The 17,303-nt window shown below is 31.5% G+C and overlaps 1 protein-coding gene across 1 annotated transcript; it reads right to left on the bottom strand.

Moving 5' to 3' along the window:
- Positions 1 to 916: 916 nt before the first annotated feature.
- On the bottom strand, positions 917 to 8,855 carry LOC133195752 (C-C chemokine receptor type 6-like). Its single transcript, XM_061331678.1, has 2 exons — positions 8,740 to 8,855; positions 917 to 5,207 (listed from the first exon to the last, which is right to left on the bottom strand). The coding sequence occupies exon 2, from the start codon at positions 5,170 to 5,172 to the stop codon at positions 3,721 to 3,723; it is 1,452 nt and encodes a 483-aa protein (XP_061187662.1). The 5' UTR covers positions 5,173 to 5,207; positions 8,740 to 8,855; the 3' UTR covers positions 917 to 3,720.
- Positions 8,856 to 17,303: the final 8,448 nt, after the last annotated feature.

Here is a 17,303-nt window from a genome sequence, read left to right as displayed (position 1 = left end):
ATTGTGTAAAGTGTCGAAAAGTCATAATATTTTGGGGAAAATTTTATGATTTCAAATTGTTTTTGGAAGTTTGCGATAATCCACATTTGAAATACACTACCTCTTGAATATGTCGTCGCATATTGTGCCTGAAGTTTCTCCTTCAATATTAATACAGTTAATATTTTTGTAGGAGCTAAAAAATTGGTAGGACATTTACTGAACCCTGCAATGTATTTTAAATTTATTTGTAAAGAATTTTAAGAAGTTTTTGGAATCCAATGTGGGAACGGTATATCAAATTTTCTTCCGTGAGTTCAGAGTATTTAATGACTGAAATTGATGTACATGCTGTTAATAGTATTTAATGAAAATAGGAATTTAATGCTTAATTCTTATATACCTGGTAATTTGTAAGTCTCTACTGATTTTACAGCAATGTTTACCCTCCATATTTGGAGATTTAAAAGAACCTTCTTTGACTAATATAAAGCGGTACTTTTACTTAACAAAAGAGAAGAATTTCAGAGGAAAATGCCTTACTTTTGAGATTTGATGTTCTCAAATTCAATTACATGTATTTTACTTAAGAATAAGCATACAAGATTTACCAAAGAATTAAATATACATGAACTATACTCTTGGACATGGCTACAATACTTTGTAGTGTAAAATCAAAGGATGAAAAATATCCGTTTTTATTTGATTTCATGAAGCATTGGGTAAAAATCGTACTTATCATCTCATTATATCATTATCACTTCTTTTAAACTTCCTCATACCATAAAATAATGGGCCAATGACACAGTTTTCAAAGAAACAAGTACTTTTCCTATGTAGTTCAAATATATGATTTGATAAAAGTTCACAGGTCTAAGGAGTATGTTGTACATGCCCAACTGATAAACGCTTCGTGACCTAGAAATATAAACATCAATGAAGGTAACAAATAATTTATTCATAACAATGAGCATGATGAGCAAATACGATACAAATTAACGAAACATTGCCACAATTAGGACAAAAAGTACATTTCTTAATTACATAATTATGTACAATATTCACAGAAAAAGAACCTGAAGTTTAAAAGGGGCACCAATTTTCACGGGTAAAGCATATATTTATGATGCACATTCAGCACTAGAATATCTTTTTAAAAAATAGCATTATAAAATAATCAGTGGTCTTCAAATTCCTCATTCAACATCAACACAGAAATTTGGAATACGAAAAGAAAAAAAAAGCTTCAGTACGCATGCGTGTGTACATAACAAATCAACCTTCAAAACAACTTTGGCTTTTGTTCAGGGATTATCCCCTAGGCCGGAAATTTAGGATTGGGAAGAGTATTAATGACATAAACATATTTACAGAGTTCAAATATTCTATAACCGACTTTAAAAATCGAAGTGTTAAGAAAAGTATGAAAATCTTATGTTTAATTGCCATGTAGTTATTTTACAAAGTTATTTATTAATGTCTCGAGTAATGTGAAACTTTAACAATGAAACATGCATTAATGCATTTACAATCCAAAAGCATTTAGAAATTCATTTTTATTTTAATTGGAAAAATGCACTTTTTTACACCCCATTCCTCGTTTCTTTCCCTTAAAAAAATGACACAAAGAGCTATATAAAAATTCAGATATCAAAACTTTTAGAAAATGCTTCAAATAGTTTAAACATGGATGAACTTTATAAATCTGAGTAAAATGCAGTTTAAAGAAAATACAGGCGATTGTGCGAGTGATCCTGTCCATATTTCAGTCTTAATCAAAATGTAATGGTACCCATAATGGAATGGGGAAAAAATACTTTACAAAATAGAAACAAGTGAATGTCACGTGATAAGCAAGTAACACTTTGGTACCACTGATTTGCTAGGAATTTTTTGGTATCCAACCAAAATAGGTATAATTTCCTATTGAAAAAAGGGCAGATTTTTTTTTCACTTTCCAGGGAAATTTATTCAAAATAAGAATATATTCCTAAATAAGATTTACTTTGCATTGCTTTTTAAAAAAAACTCAACTAGATATGAATTTTAGTAAAACAACTGCAAATTTATTAACTGAAAACTTTTGACATTTTCAAAACCTTTAGGGGAGAAAAAGCCTTCACCTAAATACCTGGTAAAATCCAGATTTCCTAAGGGAAGAGTGATTATCATTTAATAAATTCAAGCAAATGATCATTTTATCATGTTGTAAATTTTGAATTTACTAGGTAAAGGTAAATGCAAGATTTACAACATGATAACCATGGTAATTTGATGCCCATCATGACATGGCCTTACTTAAATGCCCATAAATGTAATTTTCTGAATTTAAAGCAAACTGGCATTTTTTCACATACATGTATATACTAGTAATTTTCACTTTTGTCTCAAGTGCCCTCTACACAAAAACTGAAAACTATTTTCATGTATTTTACATGTGTAATGAATACAACTTTTAACATGTTGCATTTAAACAGTTTCAAAGTCAGTCAAATCTCTCTCTCTCTCTGTCTCTCTCTCTCTCTCACCACAAACAATATGGGAGATAATTAATATGTACTCATAGTAATAAATCAATAACATTGTCAATATAATTGTTACCCGATAAATGCATTTTCATTGATAAACCATCCTGTACAACAAAAAATATACAAAGCAATCTACTGTCCTTAAACACTTAAATTAGGCAGATGACTATGTGTTAATTTAAATGAATACCCGTAGACACTCAACAAAGCAAATAAATAGTTTCAATCTTGTCAAAAGCAGCATATTTCATGTCTGTAAAAAAATAAGTTAAAAACATTGAAAATCCATAAATTCCTTCTTTTTTACAAGAGTTGAATTTCTTAGATTTCTTAAATGGTTTGATCAATCAAAACAACCTGAGTCCTCTTCATTCAATTAAGTTCATTTTTCTTTATATACAATTTAAATCCTCAGGGAAAAAAACATCATAATGTGTTATCATAAATGCGCCTTCACATTTTTTTTAAAATCTCAAAACAAGAGACTACCATCCCTTGACTTAAAAAGATACAAAGATACACATCTTTTTTTTCAATTATAAGGAATGTTTTGTACCTTTCTAATGATGGGGACAAAAGTATTAAAATCCCCAATTCAACTCTTTCTTTAAAAAATCAAGTTGAAGTTTTAGGCAAGTTTGAGTTACTGTAGGGCTGATCTCACAAGCACCCTCTTCAAAATTTATAAGCCAAAAGTGCCCTGGGTGCCTTTTGATAAGACTATGATTTATATGGTAAACTGCATGTAGATATCAATTGAGTTCGATGAATGATAAAACCATATCTCACATTAAAACCTTGTCTTACATTAAAGATTTAGAATTTACGGAAGTAAAATCCAACTATACTACATCAAATTTTAAATTCTGTGAATTCTAAAACTTTAATAAAACATTTACAATATACAAAGGTATACCAGAGGTATAGGCAGTAATAATGAATTATAAATTATAACTGAACAATGAATCAACCGACAGGTATTTGTTTTCACTATTATTTTGTCTTATCATGTCTACCTCTATCTATAGTCCAAATCAATCTAACTTTTTTACTACTTCCTACATACCACACAAACTACGTCCGCTGACAACTACATGCCCATAAAAAACTAGCTGAAAACGAAAGATTTTTGGCATAAATATCTTGCTTCCATATAAAATTAAATGCAGTATGCAATTATCTCTAGCAATGAATACTATTTCATCGATGTTTTTCAAAACTCGAAAACAACTTTCTCCGTTGTTGCGGATCCCGAATCTGTTTGAAAGTCATTAGGAATCTGGGTGGAACTACAAACAGTCTGGCTATTCTGTGGCCCACCTTGTCTATTCATACATAAAACTAGCGCACTTTGGACTTGTCTAACATCTTCAAAATCGTCGCACAAGAAATCTGTTTCTTGTACTCTGACGTCATTTTCACAAAAGCTACCACCGAATTTCCTTTTTTCTGTGTCTAAGTCGTATAGTCTTTCATCACAGAAACTCCTACCATCATAAAGATCGTCGTTTAACACGCTGCCATCGAAGCGATACTCCGTAATGCTGCCTTCGAATTGACTTCTATTAATGCTAGCGTTGTCCGAACTCCCGCCCTCGCTAACGTCGTCATTGAGCGGTGTTCGCGCAGTATCTATAGTAACCGTTGTACACGTTGTATTCTCAGTGTCATTACGACGCCTGCGCGCTACTATCCTAATATTATTATTATGGTTATACTTGTTACAATTGATAACCTTATCAAAGCTGTTACTGAAATAGTAGGAGAGTTTGTAATAGATGAACGGCCGAATGGCCAAGTCTATAAGCGACACACATTCTGTAATTCTCGTTACTTCGTCCATTTTGACAAAACTTTGAATGTCGTGATGCTTTTCGAATTCTTCGTAAGTCACTTCACCGTTGTTGAATCTGTCAATCAAATCCTTCACCTTCCTGCTCTTATAAAACTCATACAGCTTCACAACGATCAAGGGAAACTTAAACAACGCAAAAGTTACGATCAGGATATTGACCATCATGGACAAGCGGCGTTCCTTCCTCGAGTAACTCTCGGTGAAGTACTTTTTGGACCAGAAGTATGTAAGGAGATACATTAAAAATATCAACAACAGCTGGAAAAAGAACGAGAAGGTAACATAGAGCCATAGTTTCACCTCTTCACTCACCCCGATGTCCGAATTTGCTTCTACGCAATTTTGAGTCAGTTCGTCTTTTTTCGATGAGAAAATGTTTGGAATATTTGCAAGAAATGTAAGAATCCAAAGTGCTATGCATACTACGTATGTGCGATTGACGAACTTCCTCGAGTGCCCCCTGTCAGTCAGAAGCAGAAGGCGCGTTATACTCAGTAAGGCTATACCGAAGGCAGCCACAAATATACTGACTTCGCTCACATATACACTAACTTTACAATATTCTGTGGTGACTAAATCACCATTGTCTGTCCACTGAATGACGTAAAATGGTACCTCCGACACCATGCGCAAAATATCTGCAAGAGCTAAGCAGCCGATGACCACAAACAACGGAATTTTAGGGTATTTCACAAAAACTAGGGTTCCTAACACCATGCCGTTGCCCAGGATACATACTACTGCTGCGGTTACTATGACGACACATCGGACGATGACGGTGATTTTAGACGGCTTATCCTCGTCGTCCATGTCTTTTTTTCTTACTTTACTGTCAAATTTTTCATCTAAAAAATGTAAAAAGTAAAATCTAAACAAAAATACCAAACTTCGGCTATCTGCTTTAAACAAATGCCCAGAAATTTACGTACAATTTTTTAGAAACAAAAATGAATTAACAAATGGAAAGTAAAGGGGAATTCTTGTATTGTATCTTGGCCCTAAGCCCAACTTACTAGTAACAAAATTTCATCAAACTGTGTTGACAAATTGCTGATGTATATGTTTTTAAATTTTTGTCCTGAACATTTTGCCCCGTCTAGATTTGCAGTAGACTAGTTTATATCACCCCCCCCCCTTTTTGGGGGCATAAGAGTTTTAAAAAGTGATTCCTTTCTCCCCCACCACACCCCCAAAAAATGGTTTGTAGGGGTATAAAAACGTTAATCCATATTTATTTTTCCCTGAAAAAATTTCATTGTAGCCTCTATCAAACTCAGCGACCATCGCTCATGACCTTCAATGCTGGTTTCAAATTGGTACAGAGATGACGTGCATATTGATCATTTGTTGATGTATTTAAGGAGGGATTCTTCTCATATTTCTTGTATTAAAAAATTAATGAAATTTTCATAGATCAAGAAGACATTATCATTAAGTGATGGTATCAACTAGATTTAAATTTGACCGTTTTATTTTAAAAGCAAGGTCAGGTCAAGGTCATTTTCTTTTTCCTTGACCTCAAGAATAAAAAAATACTGTTGCCAATCATGCGACGCCTACTTCTATTTCAAAAGATTAAATGTTTTTCTTTTTGCATAAAAAGATATTACCATACAGGGTCTATCAGATGATGCTACCAAATTGACATACATGTAGATAATTTAGCTAAGATGGATATTGGCAAATCCGAATTTCCTCTATTTTTCTTAGATTTTTAGGATATATATTAGTTATTTTTATGTGCTTCTTATATTTAAATTTTTCTTATTTTCACATATGGTAAAGTAATCATATAAAGATACAAATTGATACAAAAACAAAATGTTTTGACCGTTTACTAAGAGAGAAAAAGCACTTTTTACGGATTTTTGGCTCAAATCTGTACTTAGATCGGAAGCTTTTAAACGTTAACAAAATTGTAGTTTGTTTGGAAAGTCATATTTATTTGATATATTTAAAAACTTCAGACCATCATTATTAATTTTACTTACATTTGAAATTTTTTTTAGTCTTTCATTGTTTAAAAAATTTAACTAAAATTCATTTTCTTCAGTAATTTTGCAATGCAGAAAAGGAGATATTTTCATACGCCGCCGTTCTGCCAAAAATATAGTCCCTGCTAGATTTCAAACTCAGTTTACCATTTCTATTTAAAGTTGAACAATTATGATGAGGAAAGGAAAATATGATCTTCTCAATCTCTTACATCTAAATATATAAGACACATAAGCAAATATACTTTGGATATTTCATCTAGTCAGAAACTAGACAAGAATCCCTCCTTAACTACATTTATTTCTTTGTTTTTTTATTCATTAAATTATTCATTTATTTTTTTACTACATTCAAAGAAAAAATTCAAAAGTACAGTTTTACTTTAAACCATATTTTATTTGAAATATACAAGCATATAGTACAGATCAAACAGGATTCGAAAACAAATTTGAAAACTTATATTAATCCGTCTCCTGATAATTTGTTGAAGTAACAGAACATAATTCGGCTGTACAGAATAATGCGCTTGAGATGATTATAATACAAAAAAAAAATAGTGTTTAAAAATTTACATGCATGCTGAAATTAGAAAAAAAAACAACAGATCAATTAAAAGTAATGTTAGTATTAAATTTACAGATGACTAAATAATTGAATGTCGGAAAAGAGGAAAAAAAGTGTAGTTTTATTTGGTATTTCCTCAAAACTTGATTAATTAAGAAAAGGTATGTACTGAACCTTGGGCATTATAAAAGTCGCACTTGTAAAGGTCTTTCGATCAATTGTACTTTTCAATTACAAACGGAATTAGTAAATGAAGTTCAGAAGTATAAAATTATGTCATTAGTTAATTTTCCTAGTAAGAAAAATATCTTTACATGTAGATTTTTTTCTTTTGGATTTATCATACGGGTAATTCCAAAACCTTTTATATAACGTTATTACCCACACTAATTCTGTCTATTCTACCAAGTTTCATTTAATCATATCAGCTGAGAGTAAGACTCCAAATTACTTATTATTTTTTTTTTCTTTTTCTTTTTTTGTTCTTTTAAAATTTATTTTTGCAGCACTTTGTATAACAATAAAATTAATTAGAATAACTTTGTAATCCCTATTAAAAAAAATATAGCAAAAACTTTCTTAATTTAAAAATATATATATTTACGTAAAATAATATGAAATAAAATTAGGTGTGGATTTAGCAAAGAGAAATATGTGCAAAATAGGGAGGGGGTCATACAATTTCACAGCTCCCGGATATATTTGAATGTCGGGCGAAATCCTTTGCACACTTCAACAGTGATTTTTTTTTTAAATATTATAATTTTTCTTTTTTTTTTTCCTAATATTTTTGTAAAATAAAATTTAAAAAAAAATCGCATGGTTTAACATTAATCTATTGTTAATGCGTTTATCTATATTTTCTTCTTGAAACCCAGACACGTAGCAGACTAATGCGTCACATGCCTGTGTTGCCGCCCAAACATGTGACCTATTTATGATTTGGAACGTTTTCTGGAAATGTGCCGAGATAACTCATCTTACTGCGCATTCCTTATTCTTCAGTCGATAGTGGAAATATTTTTAAAACATTCATTGAAAACTTTATCCCCATGAATCTATTTGATATCAATAGTAAATCACTAGTCTACACCATGTACATTAATGCAGCATGTTTACAACTATATAAATAATGCTGTTCAAAATCGACCTACTAAAACTCGACACGTCTCTCATTTAATGACCCGCGATCACTGTGTCCATTAAAAACCTTTAATCATTCAGAAAAATATTTTGCACACCCAAGTGGTGACATTTCGCAAGCTAACCAAATAAACAGACCTCTCATGGCTTTTTGTTTACATGCGTTTAGCTCGAGGCTGGAATGTCGGTCAGCGTTTTGTTTACATTTTTCTTGTAAGAAAAAGTTGGGCATGGTTAAGTAGACGATTCTTATATTCTCCAATTTACAATATATTTTTGCTTATATGTTTTCATGAATCTATCTATTAATGATTGGATAACCTTATTTACAAGATATATATAGACGAAATATGTTTATCCTCGGCGACCTTAAAATTACATGCACATAAGATAGCTTAAATCTTTGCAATTACTTGTTAAAAAAAGTCATCACTGCTCTTAATTTATCACAATTAATGATTTTCAAAGACAAAATTATCGTTATTTATGAAAAATCCTGCAAAACATGATATTACAAAACATATCGAGGTCAACACTCGGTCACGACTGTTGTTATTATTCCTTTAATCCACTACACATGACAACAGCACATAGTTTTACAAAAATACGAAAAACCTCGCGTTTTAACGTGGATTTTTAACTGTTTCTGTTAAATAAGGTATGTTTGCAACTTACAGAACTACAGAATTTCCCCAAATATCCTATGATAATCCCAAAATGTTTAAAAACATGTTTACACTTCCAATGAGCTTTTCATCACTACACTGAGCTGGAATAGTGACCTACATGGAGATGCGCATGCGCATGTAAATAAATTATTCGTATGACGGAGCGCGTAAAATTTCATGAATGAACATTGAAAACAACAACAAAACATTTTCAATTGAAGGCATTGGTATTCAGAAATATAAAAAATATATATCTGGACCTAGTACTTAATTCAATAAACAATTTTAAAGCTGTATCGCTAGTTGTATGTATTTGGTATTAGCAGAGGTTTTGGCACACGTCCAAGTACCACATGTTTTCCTTTTATTTTCATTGGTGGCGGATCTTGTTACGGAATTTTTTTTTAACATTTAGCAGAGTATCATTTTTTTTTTTCAATCAGAATTATAGATTTAGTCTTCTTATTTTTACAGTAATAAATAGTTTCGGTTCGGTTCTGAAGAATGACGCAAGACCAACGCAGAGCTGCCATGTGTTATTTATATACCAGTTGACCCAGTTTTTAACAGAATTGACTTGATCATGTTTATTGTAATATCCAATGTACATGTTATACGAATAATATTCTGTGCCGTCGCCTGAAATTTTTTTCATAACTGGGTACCATTTTGGCGGGTTATGGTGCATACTTGAAACTGTATGTAATTTCTTTACATATCAAATAAACAAAATCCTTAAACTTTGTAAATAGATATAAATGAAGTTAAATTTAATTATTTGTTCAATATTTTTTTAAAGGTGTCGATTGCCTCCGACCCAACGCACCCCCGTTTCAACGGTCTTGAATTATTATTATACTCTATATAAAAACAAGCACAAAACTATTAACTAAAGCACCAAATGTATAACATGCATGCATGTGCGCTTAAACGAAAGATATAATTATTCTAAATAAAGTAAGATGTACAAAAGTACTCTTTGCCAATTTATATCAAACGCTTCTAAATTAGACGGTTGGTTTGCCGAATTTCAGATCTATTTGTAAATAAATGCCGGTGGCTGATCGTTTCATAAATGGAACTGTATATTGTTTAAAAAAAACAAACTAACCATTATCCATGTAGAAACACGTAGTGCATTCTGGTATGGGACCAATATTCAATCAAATTCTTACCCTCCTCGGAAAATGACCTTCCGCTGAAATGTAAGACAGCAGGCCCGTAAGAAGCAAATTCAGTTGTGGTGGGCACTACCAAGGAAAATTTCCTTGACAAACAAATAATTTAACAATAAAAGAGGTCATCTGAAGGAACCATTGAGGGTGCGCATCCATGTTTTTTATATACAGGCATGTAGTATATACTCTATAAAGACATTTTGTATATAATTTGCAGTTTGTATATTATGAATATATATATTATTTATGTACCCATGTACTAATATTTTAGTTTGGGTGAATAAATTGAACTTGACAAAATAATTGGAGGCAAGCGCCCCCCCCCCCCCCCCGTGTTCCTACGGTCATGCAAACATCCGTGCCCTAAGATGCATTTACCTAAACCTAAATGTTAAATAGTCATGGAGAAAATACACATACATTAACACAAATAAATCATTTTTATCAAGTTCTAACTTAATTAAGCAGCTATTTTTATCGATCAGTAAAAATTACGAGAAAATATATATATATATATATATGGTCTAGCAGTCTTAGAACTTCGTTATAGTAGAAAACTTTGTTTATCACATACTAGTTACGGACAAAAGGGGATGATGTGGGGAGATTATCCTTTTTTTTTCAATTGATGCGTGTTATAAAGGCTGGTTGCATGTGTCTTTTATATCCCCCCCCCCCCCCCTCATCAACACTCAAAATAAAGGCACTTTTATATTGGAAATATTTACATGTATGTTGATTTTTTTTTAATTTAAATTTTGTTTCTAATATCAAGATAAAACCATCCAGAGATGTATACATTATAATAGATGTCCCTCACCATCCCATCCAAAGTTTCCTGTGGATCTCTATCTACATCACATAACGTTAGAGGACGAAGCGAAAACACACCTCAAGGTCATCAACATAGGAAAACATAATAATCCCGGACTATTTACAGAGTGTATCCTGTTAAAAACAACTGAAAAACATAGGAACAATAATTTACTAACATTATATTGTATTACATTTAAACAGCTGGGTCAAACAAACGTGCGGAACTTATAAGCAAAAGAGGGATTGTAATCTGTATTTTGATATTAAATGGTCCTCGGTTTGGTACTCACTTTGTTTATTTGGGATCATGTTTTTTCCCTATGTTTCCATAATAAATTTCTGCCTACGTGACCAATTAGATATAATTGTTAAACCATTTAAGATGCTGGTTCGTGGTTTTGAATACGCGGATCATTGATGTGAAATTGGCGACACTGAAACAAGATACGGAACATAAAATAAGTTTTAAAATGAAATTTTTACAAGATTTGTCTTTTTTGAATTGAGAAGTAGTGAGTATATATTTCAATAATCGAATATCTCAGAATACCGAAATTTTCATGCAGATGTAAAGCTTTGGTTGAACACTGTTATCTTTTTTCATGTGTCATATACTTATCCTGCGAACCTTAAATTTCGTGTTCTATTTTTTAATCTTCAGGTAAACGCATAAACTCAAGCATGCAGAAGATGAATGAACGAGTTCAATAACTATAATGCATGTAGTTATTTACCTCATTCAAATACGTGAGAAAGGGGTATTCTTGAATGGACACGCTTGCGTTCGATATCCTTATCACTATTTCAAGGTTAAAATGCAGAACAAGACATTAGGAAGACTGATAAATGTATAAGTAAAGACTTGGGTATACATGTATTTACGACACTATTCACTATTTTATTCCATTTATGAAGGTGCCTAGATAAATTTTCGTGAAATATTTCACATGATATAAAAAATAGTAACAAACAAGTAAACAGAGTCACTTTTTTTTCAATGTCGATTTCATGGGTAATAAAAGTGAGGAACGCTTTATTGTGAAGAAACTGAAGATATCTTAGCATCTTTTCAGCATTTCAACAACTTTGTCTAATCAGTAAAAAAAAAAATTAAATTTCTATCAAAAAAAATATGTACGATTGTATCCCTGAGACACGTTACAAAATTTGATTTGGACATGAAATATACTCGTAGTTTTTATGAAAATAATTGGCATAGTAATTAACTGGGTATGCACGCCCTGCTTTCTAAATTAAAATATTTTGTATATAAACTTTCTTTAAATTAATATACATAAAAATTAGCATAATATGCATATACATATACAATGTACATGTATAAAATACACGTATGTAAATTTTATACATGTACATTACATTACATTTACGTTGACCATCGCTTTAACCTTGATCATGTTTATACCTTTTGACGATATACAGCGTCATAATTCACGGCTTATACATATAACCTATATATCGAGTAAGCAACATTTGCGTACATTTGGACAGAGGTTCCCGAATGACCGGAAGGTTTCTGACATTTTTATTTTCATTGAGAGCATCATTCTTCTGACCACATAACTTCGTCAGAGGGACTCCGTCATGGCGAAATCCCGTGAATGGGATACGGAATCTGAGTCAAGGTGAACGTTGTTTTGTTACGGATTAACAACATTAACTTGTACATGTAAATATACATACTTGTGTTCAGTACATGTACATGTAGACTTGGGGCACATGCGCATAATTTTTAATTGTTTGTTGTTTTCGCCCTCTATACCTCCCGAAGTCAGTTTTTGCAAAATAATTTCAAATTCAGAATATTGAAAATCTACATGGCTATTTCAAACATCAGTTTAAAATTTTTATCAGCAATAAAAGAAAAATCGTAGTTCACTGGTAAAATTAAAGTTTGAGAACATTTCCATTTAAAATATAGTTTAATTTCTCTGTTTTAGAGACAAAACCCGTAAGAAATTGCAGTTTGATTGACTTAAATATTCTCATTTGGGTTTTTTAAAACAATTAACTAAAATGTATTCTACAACATTCATCAATGCTGTTTTTACAATGTTTACAATATATAAGCTCCAAAATGTAGGTTTCGTGGCATCAAATCACATTAAAAGACTCCCATTTTGATGCTAAATATTGATCTTGGGATTAAGTTCGGATCTCATTTCAATAATTGCATTTCTGCAGCACATGAAACTAGCTGGTAGACTGCTTTCAATAGCATTTCAACCCCCAAGAAGCAAAGTTTGTTTCTAGTTATTTCGTATTTAAAGACATCTTACAAAGGAACCCTAAACTGAAAATAAAATGCAAAAATAAATTAAAGACTCTTAACTTTTTTGGTTCAAGAGAACAGTCCCACTGGAACAACAACACACTGGACATTTCGAGGAGAGGCTAGAATAAAGGGGCCCAAATCTCACAAATACAATGTAATACAGTCATATGTCTAGTGCAGGGTGAATAAGCATGCAGCATAAGAAAGTTATAACTTGGCTAAGCGCTGAATACGGTCACTATATGAGAAACATGGTAGGGTTCAAGGTCAAAATCCCATCCCACTTGACGTATACATGCTCCTCCCTGCCAAGTAAGTGAAAATAAGTCGTGAGAACTATTCGTGTACTCTGCATGCTCTAGCTGCTACATGTAAAACACAACGTCTCATGCATGTAATGTTGCTCTCAGGTAATTAATTCAGATTTAAACGCTTATTAGGTCATTTTTTTCTCTCGAGTTCTTATATTACTTACTTAGATGTGACTCTGAGTAATTCTTAATTTTGCAACCCCGACATTGAAGGGGACATGGACACATTTCGAAATTTATATCCATCAAAAGTTTAGATTGAATTCCATGTCTTATACTTCTTGCGAGAGCGATATATTATAAAAGCGTGTTTTAAAAACTACTTTTTCTGCAAACTATAATTTCAGGAGTGTGTGATTGTCATATTTTTCTTTGCACTTCCACAAACTAAAATATACTAGTATCTTTAATATATTTAAGAAAAGCGAGAAATTTGTGATGTATCATATATGTATTAAAACTATAATCAAGAAAAGTCAGAATAGAAATGAAAGAAAGCAACATCAACATATCAGTGACTATGAAGGGAATATATAATGATTTATAATGAGGATACAAATGCATGGGTGGATCAAAGGGGCCTGGGCACTATTAAAAAATAACTTCAGTTGAATGAATTGAACTCTTAAACGAAAATTCTTAAAATTCAGCGACAACTGCATTTCTTCTTAATTTAAACGAGATCAAACAACTGTGTTAGAAAATATGGACACGTGATCTGTTATTTTTAGTGTTTACGTTTTACAGGGTGGATGCTCAATTTGTTAACTCTGCACACAGATTTCTACTCTGAATTTTCTGGATTATAGTTCTTATATTTTTCATAAATACTCAACACATTTTCCATTTTTCCATTTTCCATTTTCTTTTAAATACTAAGAATAAAATTAAATTTTCCTTCGCGAAAGTCTAAAACGAGTCCCGAAATTAATTATCAGATAAAAAAGTCTCTAACACGCTTTAATGATATATTGGTCTGTAATGCCCTAGCAACATGTAAATCATGGTATACCGAGAGCCTTAGATAATATTAACTACAAATCTGTGTCCAAGCCCCTTTAAGGATATCCGATCCTCAGCCAGGAAGGATAACTCTTAAATTTATTATTTTATTTAAAAAGTCTCAAAATGAAGCTTGAAAATGAAATCTTTTCGTGCAACAATTTTTATTTTATGTATCTCAGTATGATTCAAGATTCCTTGAAGTCTTAGAAACAGGCTTGTAAAAAGTTGACATTCATACCACATAAAAGAAAAAAGATAAATTCATTATTAGAGAAATCGAATTTCCTTTAAGGTATTCAATGTATAACGACCATATTTTATACCTAATTAATGAATGGTCCATGGTTTTTGATTATGGTAGCAATATGAAGGTGTTATTAAATAAAAATGCTCCACCAGAGGAATTTACCAAATTTTGATTATTGTCCAATCAATTGCACCTTGAGTTTAACATTGAAGTTTATGGGTAGCGCATGTTTTTTTAAGATATTGTAAATAGTAATTTAAATTTGAATCAAATCTCTTGGTGAAAATATGCATAAACTCTCCCTTTATTTAACTATGAAATAAAATGAAACATTTACCGAAGATATTTCGACAAATTTTTCTCTTTTTCATCAAGGGCAGATAACTCTTCAAAAACTTTTAAGGAGCAAAATGACCGGCTTCTTACATGTTATCAGTCTTGTGAATTTGGTTCATTTCACTTTTATTGTTATCTAGCATTGCATTTTTAACTAGTTTAAAATCATTCAAAATTGTTCAAAATCCCTTCCTTATACATCGAATACCTTAATCTAGCAGTAGATATCAATGCTTATTAGCATGATATGAAATTAGATGTGATCTGTGATGTTTAGCAATGATAACACAAGCATTTTATACTACGTATTATGTAACAATTGAAGTAAATAGAAGAACTAAAATAGTGTATAAGCATAAAAAAGATGCAGTTTTCTCCAAATGCCTGGATACCAATATCTTTTAATCCTAAAATATATTTGTTGATCACTTTTCAAATAGAAAATGCATAGCTGGTGTTTTTATTCGCTTTTCCTGAAAATATATTTGAAATTTGATAATCTTCCCTATATAATATGATAAACTTTAATGATGAACTTTGACGAAATACCATGTGGTAAATTCACGTTACTCTGTGAAATCAGAGACATTTTTGTGAGCATTTTCAATTTCTTAAAAGCTGATTTTCGGAACCTTAGGATCGGACTACCTTCAGAATTTTTGAGAATGCAAAATTGAAAAATTGACGCACAAATGAAAAATGGATGAATGAATGAATACCTCGATCAATAAGTAAATAAAAAAAGATAAATAAGAAAAATCAAAACTAACTAAATTGATAAAATGTACATGTTGTCCTTTGTTACCAGGTTGGTATAAAATGCATACATGTACATTCCTCAACAAGGAGCAATAACTCTTGAAAATATAATACAGACCATGTAGAATTAAAATCATTTTTATTAGCACATTTTGAACATGCAATCCATTATTTCTAAATACGATTCATGATATTTTTCAATTAAACGTGAATTGAATTGGTAGTAACTGTACTTAAACCAGAAGTCTCTGACGAAACTTTAGCTCTACTGGCGTGTACTTTTGATAAATGAAGGTGAATCTTAGTATAGTCTTCTTGCGTAAAAAAGTCTAATCAGACCAAAAGTGACGGAGGAGTTGTGTTTTAAAAACCGTCAAAGAAATTTCCATTTTAGTAACCATGGTAACACCATTTGTCGACATCAAAAATCGATATATAGAATTTTATATCTTATAGAATAGTCTACTTTCTGTACCCATTCTTATTAAAACTGGACCAAAACTGTAGAAGGAGTAGCATTTTGAAAGAATTTCAATGAATTTTCTATTTTTTTAGTAACCATGCCAGAACCGTTTGTCGAAATAAAAAAAAAACATACACAGAATTGTGTATCTTAGTATAGTCTACTTGTGTACCAAGTCTTATTGAAACTGCATGGACCAAACTGTAAGACACCTTACCAATGCATAAGCTCTTCTGGTCTCTGACCAATAGAGCTAAAAATTAAAGAGAAATTTGGTACTAAACTTTGTTTTGTATTTGTTGCGGATGCTAATGACACAATGCTTACCCCCCCCCCCCTCCCCCAATTAAATTTCTCATTTAAATATCTTAAAATTGTTTATTGTGCTGTACATCGTCTGTAGAAATCATCTGCACATCATCAACACGTGAAAACTTTGCAGCCGATCTGATGCTGCAGTGCATCAATATATTATCTTTTTTTGTCCTTTTTGAAAAAGAGATTACCATAGGCGCCCAGTTTCAGGATTGTATATTTTGTGTATTGTGTGTTTGTTTCGACACTGATTAAATTAAAAATAAAAACCGCTGAAATTGGCAGTTTTTAAGAATATCGTATTTCTATGTACATACATTATTGTAAATACTAATTTCAGCGATTTTCGATTTTTATTTTAATCAGTGTACTTACACAGATATAAAACACACACACACACACACACACACACACACACACACACAATATTAGTACAAAATACTCCATCTTGAAATCCAGCGCTTAAAGACAATATATAATTTCTTCTAATGGGGGGCAAGGGGATGCGCCAGACGCCTCATTCCTTAAATCTGCCACTGAAAGTTTAGAGTGATTCAAGTGTAAGAAGCAGTTGGGATGCATAGATGTTGCTTTAATGAAATATAATGTCATCATAATTTTGAGAGTGAAGCCAGTTTTTTCTTCTAATCCGCCTCGATAATTCTGATTTGATAATTAATGGAAAATTCTGTTACATTCAGAGACACAATGATTCGACAGACGATAATTATGCATTTTGCTCAAACACATATAAAAAGAATCAATAGGAAAAACATTTTTTATAAAAAATTGATTTGTTGCAGCATTTTGAAAAACGACTAGACTAAACAATTGGCATGATTGCTGAC

Source organism: Saccostrea echinata, unplaced genomic scaffold (genome assembly GCF_033153115.1).
Source record: "Saccostrea echinata isolate AGI-Se365-2 ecotype Australia unplaced genomic scaffold, CSIRO_AGI_Sech_v1 ptg000029l, whole genome shotgun sequence".
Classification (NCBI taxonomy): domain Eukaryota; kingdom Metazoa; phylum Mollusca; class Bivalvia; order Ostreida; family Ostreidae; genus Saccostrea; species Saccostrea echinata.
Note: the sequence above shows the minus strand (reverse complement) of the source record. Positions and strands in the feature narration are given on the sequence as shown.